This window comes from Aquila chrysaetos, chromosome 2 (assembly GCF_900496995.4).
Source record: "Aquila chrysaetos chrysaetos chromosome 2, bAquChr1.4, whole genome shotgun sequence".
Classification (NCBI taxonomy): domain Eukaryota; kingdom Metazoa; phylum Chordata; class Aves; order Accipitriformes; family Accipitridae; genus Aquila; species Aquila chrysaetos.
The window spans coordinates 46,316,335-46,331,085 of NC_044005.1; the positions used below are offsets into that span (position 1 = coordinate 46,316,335).

The 14,751-nt window shown below is 48.2% G+C and overlaps 1 protein-coding gene across 8 annotated transcripts in view; it reads right to left on the reverse strand.

Annotated features, from left to right (window-relative positions):
* Positions 1 to 2,133: 2,133 nt before the first annotated feature.
* The window catches only part of TSPAN18 (tetraspanin 18), a 132,353-nt gene continuing 119,735 nt past the window's right edge, over positions 2,134 to 14,751 (reverse strand). For all 8 annotated transcript variants that reach the window (XM_030030406.1, XM_030030373.2, XM_030030385.2 and 5 more), the window contains 4 exons: positions 10,811 to 10,909; positions 9,338 to 9,517; positions 6,782 to 6,865; positions 2,134 to 5,799 (listed from right to left, as the gene is read on the reverse strand). In XM_030030406.1, the coding sequence (XP_029886266.1) occupies positions 5,752 to 5,799; positions 6,782 to 6,865; positions 9,338 to 9,517; positions 10,811 to 10,909 (411 nt within the window). In that variant the 3' untranslated portion in view covers positions 2,134 to 5,751. The remainder of the gene's footprint in view (positions 5,800 to 6,781; positions 6,866 to 9,337; positions 9,518 to 10,810; positions 10,910 to 14,751) is intronic.

A 14,751-nucleotide genomic window follows, 5' to 3' on the forward strand; every position in this document is an offset into this window, starting at 1 on the left:
ACAGCCCTCAAGCCACTGCTGAGGCTGGGATCTATGGCTATTGCTGTTTAATATCTTAGTAGAGTTAGAAGAAGGTAGTGGGTAGTTACTGTATGTTGTGTTAGTGCTTTTGGCATTTAGAAGCAGATGCATAAACTTGGGACACCGTGTGCATTGTACCTACTGGCCATGCAAAATGTCTGTCAGGTAAGAATATTGGAAATAATAGTTGAACCAGGAAACATCACAACTGTAATTTATTTTTTTTTTCCTAAGAAGTAAATCAAAGGGAGAGGCAACATCCAACAGCAGGCTAAATTCTGGAGCCTCCCAACAACACATGCCTGCCAAGCTGCTTTCAACATGTCCAAAATAGGATACTGAGCAACTAAAACTTACATTTAAAAGGAGCCTTCCTGTTCAGGGGGAAGAGTTGGGCTCTAAGAGGGAAACCTTTTCCCTGTGAGGGAGGAAACGATCAAGTGCAGCCTGGAGAGTATCACAAATTTGACTGAGCAGTGCTGCATGGGGGAGCTGGAGCGCGGCATGCCGTGGCTGTTGCTCTCGCCCTGCACACCACCTGCATGGGCAGCTGCTGTGGCTTCAGTGCAGCACTTCGGCTCTAGTTGTTGGTATAGGTACGTAAAGCTTGATTCTTTGTGTTTTGGGGGGGTCACATGAATGTATACACAGACTGATCTTTGGTTTTGGGGGGGGTGGGAAATGATGTTTCTAGGAAAGACAAGTAAAACTGACCACAGCAAAAGCAATCTTGCAGAAGAAGGAAATGGAGGGTCTTCTTAATGCTGGCCCCCCATCTGTGTTGGCCGCAGGTCCTAGGAAGGTAGTTATGACTCTTGGTCTGTAGATGGCTGATTAGCGTACCTTAAAATGTCATCCAGCAGGTCAGAGAAACGAGTTACTGCATTAGGTAAGAGCAGTTCTCCAAAGACTTCTTGATGGTTAGATCGGGTAGGAGGGTGGGGGAAGCGGTTACAGCTTTCCTACATTGGGCGAGGTCAGATTCCTCTGGTTCCCTGCTTAGCAGCTGCCTCTGCAAAACTTAAAACAGCGAGCCGCTTCTAGTTTTGCCAGTCAATGTCTTCTGCTCCAACACAGAGCAAACCGCGGGGGAGTGGTGATGTTAAGAGGTTTCATGCTACTTGGTACCTAGTCCTGGAAGGGGAGAGACGAAGAAATTGTTTTATTTTCATGCTTCTTGCTCCATCTTGGCTATAAATGGATCATGTAGAAAGCATGGAAGCGGACTGGGGCTCTACACCTCTTCTACAACTGTGTGTAGGGCTGCGGTCCCCTGGCATGGTCCCTTCTCACCAGCAAGGTGCTGCAGGAGAAACGTGGCCAGGTGCACGCGAGGAGGTGAATTTGGAGCAGGTGAGGTCAAGGAGGGAGTTTCTCAGGGTGGCTTGAGGATGGAGCCCAGGCAGAAGATCTGCAGTGCTGCCAGAAACCAACTGTGCCTGGTTGTCTTCACTCTGTTGTGAACTGGGGGGGGGGGGGGGGGGGGGGGAAGGGAGGAGGATGCTGAAAGGTTTGCACAGAACCGCGTCCCGAAGGACAGAAGGGTTGGCGTGGCAGCTGAGCGTATAATTTGGGATCGAAAGCCTGAAGGCGTCACTTCAGGCTCTGCTACTGATCTGCTGAGAAGAAACCTCCATCTCCACGGGCCTCAGTTTCCTTATCTGCAAAGTTGTGAGAAGGGCCTTGGACTGACATCACCTCCCAAGGGAGACCGCAATGAATTACCTGCATTTGTGTAAGGTTGTGCAGGGCTGGGAGTCGTGTTCCCCTTTCTCTGCCAGAGGATGGACCCAAACCCTTGCATTCATCGAGCCCTCGCTTCTGAGGGTGAAGAAAGCTCATAATTCACATAACTCCCTACATCGCCTTATTTACGCCTAACCAATATCTGGCAAGCTGGAGCTGGTGACAAAGGAGAGGCTCTGTCTGTCCTAATCTGGCCTCTCCTTTCTGGTCAAGGGTTTTTACTTGGGGGGGGGGGGGCAGGGGAGAAGGGGACACTTCAGTTTATACCTCATTTTAGCTGCTGTACCTGACTTTATTCTTTCTCCTCTGGTAAGAAAGTGACTGTACTTAACACCAAGCAAATAGTGAAAATTAAAGCCGTTTCACTTCACTGTCACAATATCTTTCTTTTATTTTTTATTTTTTTTTAAGAAACGCACACAAAAACCGTGCAGAGAGTGCTTCAGGCTTGTGTTCTGGTTTATATTACCAAAAAAAAAAAAAAATTCCTTTCAATATAAAAAAGCATTACAGTAGGGAATACAGGATAAATTAGCTCCACTATCTAATAAAAAGAACATTTACAGTTTTTTTTTTAAAATAGATTTCAAACATTATTTCACACGCAGCCCTTTTCCCAGGCATTCGTGACAGTCAGTTGAGCATTAAATAACAGCCAGGAGGCAGGGGTGCCGAGAGGGGCTGTGGGCTTACGGGCACAGGCTCCTCTCTCCTATTTCCCACCAAGGTGCCTGGGCCACGCTCCCAGTGCTACAGCTCCCTCTGGTCCCCAGCCTGCCCAGAGCTCTCCAGCAAGCAGTGAATCTAACTTGAGCCCCCGACCCCAAAATATTCAGCAGAGCTGTTAAAAAACAAATATAAAAATACAGTCGCTTCTCCTGCCTACTGTTCTGAAAACTACTGTACAACAGAGGGGGCAGCCACGTAACCAAGGGACAAAACCAACAAATTTACATGCTTTGCCATACAGCAGGAGTCTGCTTTCTGGGCTTGCTTGTTCATTTAAATTCCCCCAGGGGAAATTCATTCTGCCTGTTACCGACTTCCACAGGTCCTCTCAGATTTGCACGTCTCTTTACAGCTATCTCCAGTTCTTATTTAAAACATGCTGCCTGGCCTTTGCTGGGGTTTCAAGCTGTGTTCCCAGTGGCACGCTAGCCAGCTGCAGAGAGGATTTGAAGTCTTCATCCAGAAAAGAGCAACAGGGGATCAGTGAAGGTAAGAGAGGAAAAACAGCTGTGCAAAGGCCAGAGTAACAGATGAATAAGAGATCCTTTTTTTTTTAAAAGATACAGGGACTACGGTTAGGGAGAGAGAAAGTGAGAAAGCTAAAAACAGACAAAGCGATGAGTACAGAATTAGGAAAAGCAAAGAGAAACGACCCAGCAGCAATCCTACTTCAGGTGTGTCTACTTATCACTTCGCACTCTGGCTGCTTCGGTCTGGTTCCCCCAGCTCTGACAGGTTTTTTTCCCCCATGCCACTGGTGGCAGAAAAAGGCTTTAAGGCTTTTTTTTTTTTTTTTTTCCCCACCTTCAGCCACCCACCATGCACAAATCAGGGTAGTCGCCTTCCAGGCTCTGACGTGAGACAGCCAGGCCTTTGCATAATAAACTGAGGGAAAAGGAAAAAAACTGGGAGACTGGGGGAGGGCAGTTCTGCTTCTCTCACTCACCTCCAGCCAAATTACCATCTCTGCTGATGGTTTTGTTCCTCCCCTGAGAATTGCTCTCCCAGACCAGTCACTGACACCAGCTCCTGAGGCAGAAGCAGAACAGATAAGCTCGGTTTCTGCTCAGCCCATTCCCTGCAAGTAGTAGATGCAACAGATTTTTTTCCTATCTTAAGCACAGCACCTGCTGCTGGGTACAAACACTGCTGGTTTTTGGCTAGCAAAACTATTTTCCTTCATTAAACAACAGACCAGAATTTAATGCTAAAATGCCTCATTAAAAGAAGGTCCAGAGGGAAATAGTTCAGAAAAGCTTTCCACAAGGTTTAACCCAACATCTGAGGCCACACGGCAGCCCCGGCCGCCTATTTTGTTGCTGGAGTATGCTGACTGCGGCACGGGGGGGCTGCAGCTCTACCTGCCCTGGCCCTCTCCTGCTGATGAGCGAATTGCTGGTCTCAAATGAAGCTTGAAAAAGCTCTAATGCCTCCTTCCTATTCCGTAGCATCCCCATTCCCCCAACCTGGATATTTAGCCAGGTTCTTTGTCTATTACGGACCAGGCTTTCTGCTGCTTTCCTTCCTTCCCCGCAGCCTGCGCAAGTGCCACCGGGAGAGCTCAAGGGACACAGTGGTGTAAGGGAACAGCCAGACAACGTAGTACCTGCTGCTGCAAAGCCAGGGCACGGGCACGAGGTTACTGTCCGGCTCCTCACTGCTGCCTTCTGCCCTCTCCCCTTCCTTGCCAGTGGTTACAGCTTTCAGAGGGGCTGGTTATAGAAAAGTGCTCCGTAATCTGAGCCTATAAAATCCGTAAAAAGACCTAAGCTAAACAAGAAACCACAGCCCCTTCTGTCCTCCCCCAAGTCAAATGGGTTTGGGGTGAGGGTGTGACCAGATGAACAATTAAGGCAACAGGGGTTAATGCTTCCAGAGGAGAGAAACCAGTGACCTGTCCAGGTTGATAACGACGACCACTGGGAGCAGCGGCTGGACCAGTTTGGCTGCACGCTGGGTGCTCTTAGAGCCTGCCTGGGGCCTCAGCAGTTCCATCTTAATCTCTGACCAAGGTCCAGCCCCAGGCATCTTTCTCAAGTTCACTTCCAAATGGTTAAGTAGATGACACGTTAGTGAAATGGCAAACTATCTCGAGGGAGGAAACACTCGCAACGAACAGGCAGACTAAAACAATTCTGACTTGATGCTTTCGTCATGAGCCCGTGGGGAGAATCTCGGGGGAAATCCTCTGAGCAGAAATGACGCCACAAGACTGTTTCAGGCAAACAGCATGGGAGCGGCCGACAAACCTCAGCTTCCTCCATCCAGCACCATGCCTGGACCTCCCCTTAGGGCTGGAAAGCATGTAAGAACCACTGCAAATATTTATGCTAACGGCACCACAAACCATTTTTGCAAGTATGAAGGGAAAGGCAAAGTCTGACAAGATTTAAAGACTCTTTCCTCCCCTTCTCAGGAAGGTAGCAGTATCAATGATTCTTGACCAGAGCCATTATTTTTCCCAGGAGATGGGAACACAGCAGGGAACCATTTGGGTTTTTTTTCACAACAATGAACAGTAAATCTTAGTAAAGACAGAAAGGTAGGCACCAAACTCTTGACCATCAGCCAGCCTTAGCTGAGTCCCATCGCTAAGTGAGACCACGTTGCCCCTGCTTGGGGCTCCAGAGAAAAGCCAGCCTCACTGAAGTGTTTGACAAATTTCAGGTGACAGGGGCAAAGCTTCCACCGAAGAACGTGTGTTTTCATTTCGTGGCTGGGAATTAAAGCCAGAACCGTGCAAACGATGACTACCTACTTCTTAGATGAGCCACCGCCGCTTGTTTCAAACCCACCTGGACAGTCACAGACTTCGGGCAACCTGTTGCCTTATCCAGCCCCCGCGTGTCTGTTCTTTAGTCCTTTGCTGTCTAAAGCACGATAAAGTCGCGAACGGCAGGCACGGCCTTGCGGGAGAGGCAGCTCTACTTGTCCTCCCGCTCCCCGCCACCGGCTCCATCAGTCTCTAGTGCAATCGGCTGCGCTGGGCTCCTGCTCCACGGCTGCTGCGGGTGGCTCTGGGCAAGGGTCTGGTGTACAGTGTAGTGCACATCACCTCAAAGTTCCAGCCCCTGAAGTACAATCCTTTTGGTCATTCATATATTACAACCCTCTTTTTTTTCTTTTTTTTTTTCCCCCCTACCCCATTTTGTTAAAAAAAATAAAGTTTTTTGGGTGTTTTCAGGTTTTGTTTCTTCTGATTTTTCCTTCTTTCTTCTGAGCACGTGGGGAACGTGGTGATTCATGGGCCACCTCTTACTGGATCCCTCGAAAGAGACACATAGCAAAGATCATGGCAAACAGCTGGGAAAGGGCAGGGGGAAGGGAAGAAAAGGGCAAAAACAAAACAGAGAACCACAAGAGTCAGCTGCATCTTCCAGAAGATCGGCAAAGCCCTCCCTGGCCCTGGGACCACTCCCGTCGCTCCCTCCTGCCCAGCAGTCAGTGACACAGCGAAGGGGACCCTTCTCACCACCCAGGGGAGCAGGCTGTGGCAAAACTTCTTTTTTTTCCCCTGAAGGCAATCCCTCCCCTCCTTCCCCTGCCCACCCCGAAACGGTTTGTGGTTACAGCAGCCAGCCTGGCTTCGTTCCCAAACCGCCCTCGGCGTCGCAAGTCCACCGCCTGGAACGGGAACAGCCTGGCATTTGTGGGGGCTGCTGGGGCTCTCTGCCCACATCCCTCTCCTTTGCACAAGACAGGGGACTGGGGAAAGCACCCAGCCTTGCCCCAGCGATGCTGCTGGGACATCGGTTCTGGGCTAATGTCATGTCTGGTGGAAGCCTGTTCCTGGGAAACATCACCAAAGAGCAGGTACTGATGCAGGATAACGAAGATGCTCTGGAGCCAACACGGTTTCAGGCTCTAAAGAGAACTTTTTAAAGCAGAGGCAGAGTTTGAACACGTTAACCAAATGACAGATTAGTCAGCTTGCTGGGGTGCTACTGCAACGAGGGCAGCGACTACGTGGGGTCCCGGGGCGGGCGGTGGGTCCCCGAAGCCCCCGTGGCCAGCGCGGCAGGGCGCGAGCTCTGCGGCGAGCCCAACGCGAGCCGGCACTACAGGCGCGCGGCACTGCCGGGCTGCCGCACCGGTTATTTCCCCGCCTTTTGCGGCAAAGGACCAAGCGCTCAGCTCTTCCCGGGTAATTAAAACCACAAGTCGATAACCTGCTCGCGCTTTGCGGGAGCGGTTTTCCCCCGGCAAGGGGGAGCACCTGCCCGTTTGCCTCGCTGCTGGACATCTACCGACACCGCTTTTCTTCTAATCACGCAACCGTAAGTACCTCGATGGCCAACACTCCAATGGCAAGGGCTCCTGCGAGGTACACGTAGGTCTCAAAGGAGTTCAGGATCACAGTGTAGCAGCCCTAGGAAGGATAAAATAGTGGTGAGACATGCCCGAGAGGTGCTCTCAGATCCAGGCACCGCGAGCACGGCTCCCTCTCAGCCCCTCACCCAGCCCCACGGCACGGGAGGCAGAGACCCACGGGAGAGAGCCGGGGAGGGGAAGGGTTTGCTGGAGCGGGATAGGAACGGTTCACATCCACAAGCCCTCGCCGCCCACGAGGAACTGCGACTTCTTGCAGGGCAGAGAGGAGAGGCGCTACCTCTGCCCAGGGCAGAGACTAAGCACAGAGGACAGGACCCTCAGGGCAGACGACAGGCAGCCCGGGCTGGCTAGGGAAAAGGACGGTTTCTTTAAAGCCAAAGCAGGAGATTCTTGAATCCTCTCTCATAGCCAGCAGCTCTTTCACACCCCAGGACCTTTCCTCCACGCCTTCCCCCAAAGGAGCACGGATGAACACCTGCTGATCTTCTGGCTATAGGAGAATTAATTTCATTAAGAACTCGGGGCCATGCACTACAGCTATCCTTCCACTGATGCAGCATAGCCACCATCATCTTTAATGTCATTTATTACAGCTCATAAAATTAACAGCAGCTAGATCTTCCACAATGGTTTCTGGATGTTTTTGGAAATCACCAGCTTATCCCGGCCTCAGTTCTCCCAGCCTAAAATTCCAACCCACCGGCAAATTTCTGCAAATAGGTCACACGTAAAGAGAAAAGTAGATTGGAGTTTGTCCAATGTAAAAGGTAGCTCTCCTCCCCACTGAGCATAGACTTCACACACACGCTTAATCCCATCCATACTGCTGGGATGTTTCAATCACCTGATTTTCCCTTCCACCCATAAAGAAAGTGTCTGAACTGCAAAGACAGCACAACGGTTACGTACCGGTGTCCGTGCCAGACCCTGCTCACTGTGAGTAAGACACAACCAGATGAGAGCGAGGGAGAGCACAGAGAGGATCCGCTCATGAGGCAGACCCAGGCAGCCCACACCACTGGGGCAGTAACCGAGCTGTTAAAACCACGCTCCTGTCAACACGGGACAGCTCAGCAGCAGCTCTGTTCTGGTCATGTTTCAGCCCAATTTTCAAGGAAAAGCATCTAGCCTAGCAACAAAATGTTTGGGTGCTTGCCAGAACTCCAACCTTAACCCAACTTCCAGCTCAGCTGGCTACGAACAGGGGTGAGCACAAGCGTGGCCAGCACTGTCCTACCAGCACGGTGTCCCAAGAGCCTGACTTTGCTCCCGGAATGCCTGAATTCAGCCGTCAGTTGCTTGGGAGCGCCTATCCCATTTTACAGAAGTGCCTCACTGCGTGCTTGGTGACACTCGCTGTGCACGCAGCTTCTCCCACCAATACCTCGGTGACACGGGCTCACAGGAAACCTTCCTTCTCCATAGAAGTGGTAGACCTCAGCATCACCACTCAGGGAGAGCTAAATCTGTTATCTGCTTTAACGCTCGTTCTCAAAATGCGTTTCTCTTTCCCTCCCTGCTGTTTGTCATCTCTCTCTCCCTTCCCCATCTATTCACAGCAATCAGACCTGGCAGAAGCAGCACGGTGCTGTCTGCTACGATCTCTCACCCAAAGTGCCTTCGCCAATCATTTCCAGCTGCCAGGCAAGGAAGAGCTCACACGCTGCTTCCAAACTCCTTTACTCTCTTTCACAATCTGTTATCAAGTGCTGAGAAGAGGACCGCTGCTTAGTCTGGAGAGAAAAGGAGGCTCGTACATAGGGTCAGTACAGAGCTCGGCTGGCTTATTAAGGCTGAGGTGAACACAGTCAGGAACTTTGCTAGAAAGTTTCTTCAATTTCATGTCTTGGTGACATTGTAAGGAAACACGACTGCAGTATCAGTGTCAATGACATTACGCTGAACTGTTTTGTTCCAGTCCGGTATTGGGAAAAATTGCCAAGTCGAGAGGCCTGGCAAAAGCAATGCCCTTTTTCTACTATAAAGAGTAAAAGAGCAGAGAAATGCAGCTTTCCAACACTCCTCTTCCTTGGAAAACAGACGTGGTTTTCTGTGGCTGTTTAACCCTCGATCTCTTGGTTGCATACATTGTTGATGAGGAATCTTTGTGAACGAAACTGGAGCCACTAGCGCAGCCAGTAAGAGCCAACTCCATCCCATCCTCCCTGACCTGTGCTGGCTTGCTAATTAACTTCTCAGAGATAGTACCAACCTTCAGAAACACAATAAAACTTGATGTAAATTTCCACTCCACCTCTCAATCCCTTGGGAATATCTTCATATTTCTGCCGATACAGCACAACACAGACTTAGCAGTGCACACAATGAAAGGGGATTTTCAAAATCAGGCATGTACCATGACTTCAAAAGCTATCAGCAGAAGTGTAATTAGGAGGTGAGCTGCAGGCAGAATGGCACGACGTGCCGGTTTCGCTAGCTACCCACGAGCACTGCAGCCATCTTGCTGCCCACTGTGAAACTCCCTTTCCTGCTGTTCAGCTTCCCTTACCTGTCGGTTCTGGAACCTCTCGACACCTGTGAGGCAGGCTTCCCTGTTGACAAACATCCCTTCCCGGCTCTGGAGTTCTCGCTGGCAACAAGCCTCTGGTGTCGCCTTTTCCAAAGAGGAGTATGGAAGATGAGGGACAGCTTCAAAATCTTCTGGTCCGTTCACTCCACAGCAGGCAAACTAGGGAGCGACACAGAGAAGAAAGGAAGACAGAGTTGACGCTTTGCCCTGAAAGCAGATATAAGACATCTACCAAAGACCTATTCTTGTAGTGATCAAAGCTTTGGTCAAAGCAGAGACAAAACAACTGTTGTTTCCAAAGAAGTGGGTTGTGCTTGTACCTTGGAGCTTCTGTTTCATCAAAGCCTTTTTATAAAGTCCCGCTGTTCCCGTGTCATAATGTAGACTCTAAGGTACCACTGGGAATACTGCCACGAACTACGCAGGGCTTTGGAGCACATCCAGAATGACTTGCTTGAGATCACCCAGTAAGTCTGTAAGGGAGCCAGCAGTACAATCCAGGCTCCCAACTGCCCGCCTTCCCCACAGCTAATGGCCAGAATTGTTGCTGCTCAAAGGCACTGCTAGGTGATTCAAGTAAAGTCCCTTTTTACGATTCAAGTCAGGTCCTTTTTAAGGATTCAAGTCATACTCTGACTCTGTCTCCTTTCAGTCAGCAAAAGGAAATGTCTTTATTAAAGTCCTGAATCAGCATGAAGGGCAGCAATCATCTTTTTCTTTTAAGATTAAAATTGACTTTTCATCTGCAGAGCCTGACATCCTGCTCTTCACTCCTGAAGAGATACACCATGGGCTGTACTGAGCACTAGGTTCACACGTGTACGCGCACACACACACCCACCCCCCCCTTCTTGCAGTGAATAATAGCAACTCCAATTCCAATGACAGTCCATCTGTAACCCGCCTGATTAGGACTGTAGTAACAAAGTCAATTCTGATGGCTAATATTTCTATACTGAAAACATACCGTTAGGCACGCTCTTGCTTAATCTGACACCTACCAACTCATTTCACAAGAGCTAACAAAAAGCCATTTAGTCAGCACCAGTTTTGGGCTGCCGTTAGCTCGGGATAGTTCTGAAGCGGTCTGCAAGGTGAAAGGTCCAGGGTAAACGCAGCGACGCTCAGTCGCAGACAGCTCCGCAGCTTTCTGTGCCCGCTGTTCCAAAGCTGGTCGGCTCAAACGCCTCAGGCTTTGGCAAACCGCAAAGGCTGACGCAGTCGCTGGGAGCGTCTCCCTCAGGATCGACGGCAGCTCGCTTTGAGAAAGGCCGGCCGCCAGCCGAATTCTCGTCCTCCCTCCCACCGCCGCCACAAACCCCGGTGCCACGCTCGATGCGACAGGACGGGTGAAGCGGGCTGAGCCTTGGGTGAGCTGAGGCTGCGGGCTGAGCGCCGTCTTGATGGATGCTGACCACGGGCAGCGTGCGACCGGGGCACGGCCGGACTTACTGTGATCATAACGGAGTTCCAGGTGGAAGAGAAGACGTCCGTGTCGTTGTTCCTCAGGTAATGCTTCTTCAGCTCCTTGGTGAAAAACTCTCTGGTCAGCTGAAACGCACAGACGGGTGGAAATGTAAAGGCTACTGCCAACACCCTTCCCAAGCGCTTCCCAAAGTTCCCTTCTGAGAATGCTGGGGGCTGTTTGGTTGGTTTGGTTTTGTTCTTTTTTTTTTTTTTTTGCAAACCTCAGAGGGGAAACATGGGAAAAGCCACTGGCTGAACCGTAACTATATCCATGGTCAATGGTACCTGTTGAATAAAGCTGTTGCTCATTAAAAATCAGGGACTGAATTATATCTATACTTGTAAGATAATGTTTACACTTAAAGGTTGGTCATTTTTTTAAAATTTTCAATGCTATTTGAAAGTGTTTCCTAAGCTGAAACAGGACTAAACCAGATTTTAGAAATATCTTCAAATCCACACCCGAATAGTAGTTTTAGTTTACTATCCTTCATGAGGTCTGCAATCAAAGCACAATTTTCCCCTCACTTTTCATTTTAAACCAGTTAACTTCCTACTAGTGACAAGGGAACTGCTCTGAATTTACTTCCATGCGTCCGAAAGCAGAATGAAGCCCTAATATGAAACTTTCTGGGAACGAAAAGGAAGTAAAAAACATAATGAATATGAAATGTTCGATTCATGAATTGGAAAAAGACCATCTCCCTGACAATACTTTAGATTATCTAAACTAACCCACACACAGGAAGAAAAAAAATCCTCTTTATATTTCCAATGTTTAGATAATTTAAACATTTTTTCTAAGGTCAACAATATAAACAAATGGAATTTCATTTACTCCTGTTTACATTTACAGTAAAAAAGAAAAACCGAACGAACATTTTGGCTCAGAGTGTTCTCAAGAAGTTAGACACCTTGAAATTACATTTACTTAGGATCACTCTCTGGAGGACTAGTAAATGTACAAACTTAATAGTCTTGTTAAACTGAACACCCCAATTCAACCTTGCTGCCTTTCTATCACTTCAGGATGAAAACTTCAAGGAATCCCCTTTTCAGGTTTCCCAACAGGTCTTGACTTTTGTGGTCCCTTCTCCGAAATACCTTGTGATTTGTGAACCACACAGGCAAAATCTCTCTGCCACTGCAAAGCCTCAGTGAAGGGCGTTGGACTCGGCTGGGTACAGCACTGCTCTAGTTGCATACTCGCAGGATCAGGAATTAAGCTGCCTGAAAAAGACCCTCTTTTTCTTTTTTTTCCTGTTGTGCATACAGCACTGCACGTGCAGTAATGTCTACTGCTACAAGTTGGTTTCAGGTTCTTGATATGCAACGTGAAATATCGCACATACACATACTAAATGTATGACGTGTATGCGCGGGCACAAAAGCACAAACACAAAATTGCTTGTCTCCTTTGTAACTGTATCACAAAGTTTAAGGAAAAAAAGAGAAAGCTGTAGTGACTCTTTAAAAGACCTCCAAATACCACTTAATATTGACTTCTCTTTTACAAATACGAACTAAGGCCAAATTTAATGACTATATCAATACGGGTGAAACTTTGTCACAAAGACTTGAATGATGCAGGCAGCTCAATCTCACTACCTTTTAATTAGATATGCCACTAAATTCCTAAATCACTTTTATGGGACATATTGACTCATTTTTTGCTTTTGAATATTAAAATACCAGAGGACATGGCATTTGCCTTTGGGAATTCGGTGTGCTGAGGGAAGGTCAGGTTAGAAGATGCTGAAATACGTCCTCAGTGATCTCCTTTCCTTCCCTTTCTCTGCATACTTTATCCACGTAGCTTCCTACCCTGCAGAGACAGCAGCACATTTTTTTTATGCTTGTCTGTTGCTAAAGCGCGGACTTTGAAACTGATATTACCGTTGGTAATAATCCCAGCCGACTGCCTTTGGCGGGGCCTAAAACAAAAGAGTCATTTAAATATAAAGTGAAACCTTTATTTTGACAGCAGCAACCCCAGAGGAAATTGTTCAGAGTTTGTGTGCGATTTTTACGAGACTTGGCGTAAAACAAAGCCTAGTGCTGCAAGGGTAAGTTTGCCAGGAAAATAACTGATTCCATTTTGTTGCTCTTAAACTGTTTGTCCTGAGCATCTGAAGTTCAGAAAAATGTTAAAAAAAAAAAAATAAAAAAATCCATCAGCAGAAGCATCTTTCTTCTTTTAAAAAATTGCTGACAAAGGAGGATAAAAGTCAGTAAGACAGTCCTGCTCGCATGCCCACAGCCCCCCTTTCGCTGAAGCTAGTAACGGCACCGATGAAGTCTGTGCACATTGGAGTACTACGGCAAGAACTATTCAGAAGGGAGCAAAGGACCTACTAATAAAACTAGATCTTAGCACACACTTCTGACAACACAGTTATATCAGCCAGAGTCACGAGCGATAAAGACCGATTCAGCTGTGGTTTTTCTAGCTGTTCTGGGGGGAACATCTCCCATACAGAAGAAGCACATGCACGCACACGTTTACGTGCTAGTGAATGAAGTGGGGCTGTTTTGTCACACTGGTTCAAAATATAGTTTGGCTGGGATTACTGCGGCCAGATGAAGGGGATTTACGACAAGAGGGCATTTCTGCAACACAACACAAGTGTGCCAGCGCTGGCCAGGAGGGTCACGCAGCCTTCTCATGCAGTGCTGTGTTCAAGAATACCGAACGCTGTGCAAGAAGCTGGCTTCGTGGTGCCTGCTTGGAAAACAGGACACACTCCTGTCCATCTGCATCTGCCTGGAGCATCCTAACGTTTCTGACACAGTACAGTGCTTGCAGTGTAGGTACAGTCACCACTTCCACGGTGCCTTCCAGCCAAGAGACCCCCAGCTGCTCAACTGAGGGATGGATGGTTCATGTTCTTTAGTTTTTGCCTTACGTCTGAGGAAACAGAAGTATCAGGAACCAAAACGACTTGTCTATTAAGTGTCAGAACTGGGGCTAAAAATCCAAACATCCTGACTCCATCTAGAGCCCTGCCACTGGACTCATCTGTTCCTACCATCCTTCTTTCTTGCCTGCTAAGACAATTCACTAAGAAAAAGAGTCAAATATCCCTTCAGGGTTTCTCCCACCCAGACCTCCGAAGGGCACATGAAGAGCAATTCCTGCATGTAAGTCAAGTAGCTCTTTCACAGCCTCTCTCTATTGTTCATGGAAGACGTTATTTTATGGGGGGTCTTCTAGATGCTAAAGGGTCTCCACCCCCCAAAACCTCCTTTAAAAAGGAAGAGAAACTCTGGTACTCCCATAGCTGATTAACAGTTCTCCTCTTCAGAGACTGCTTTTAAACAGTTCTTTGGGAGTGCAACTGGACTTGAAGATCACCGTAGCTCACCATCGCAAACACCACTTTCACTCACCCCACCACCACACTCTGCTTCACTGACTCTTCCTCTCATGTCAAATCTCGGCCGAAAACATCTCTTTTCTCCCTTATTTTTGTCTCTTCATTTCTTCAGCTATTAATAATTTAACTCTGTTGAGTGTCTGGGAGCTAGTTTGGATGTAAAACACTATACAAGAGAAAGCTGTACTGAACATTATCTGGAAAGTGAACAGATAGAGCGTATCTTTCTCTTTTGTCTCATTTTATGCACCCAGTGAGGCCACAGCCATATGGACTGGTGCAACGACCATCACAGGAACCCACGTGGAAAGCTTCCAAGAAATTTAGGTTGCCTAAATGTGCATTTACCACCACACGCCTTGAAAGTAACTCGTTTCACGGGGAAGAGGAAAGCACATCTGAACCTGACCTTAAATTGCTACTGTGAAGAATTCTTCCCGACACGGGGTCACTGAAAGACCACCTTTGTCCCCATGGTCATCCTTTCCAGCCATCTAGCCTCACCCTAACCCAAAGATGACAGCAAAATTAGCCCCAGGTAGTTACCAA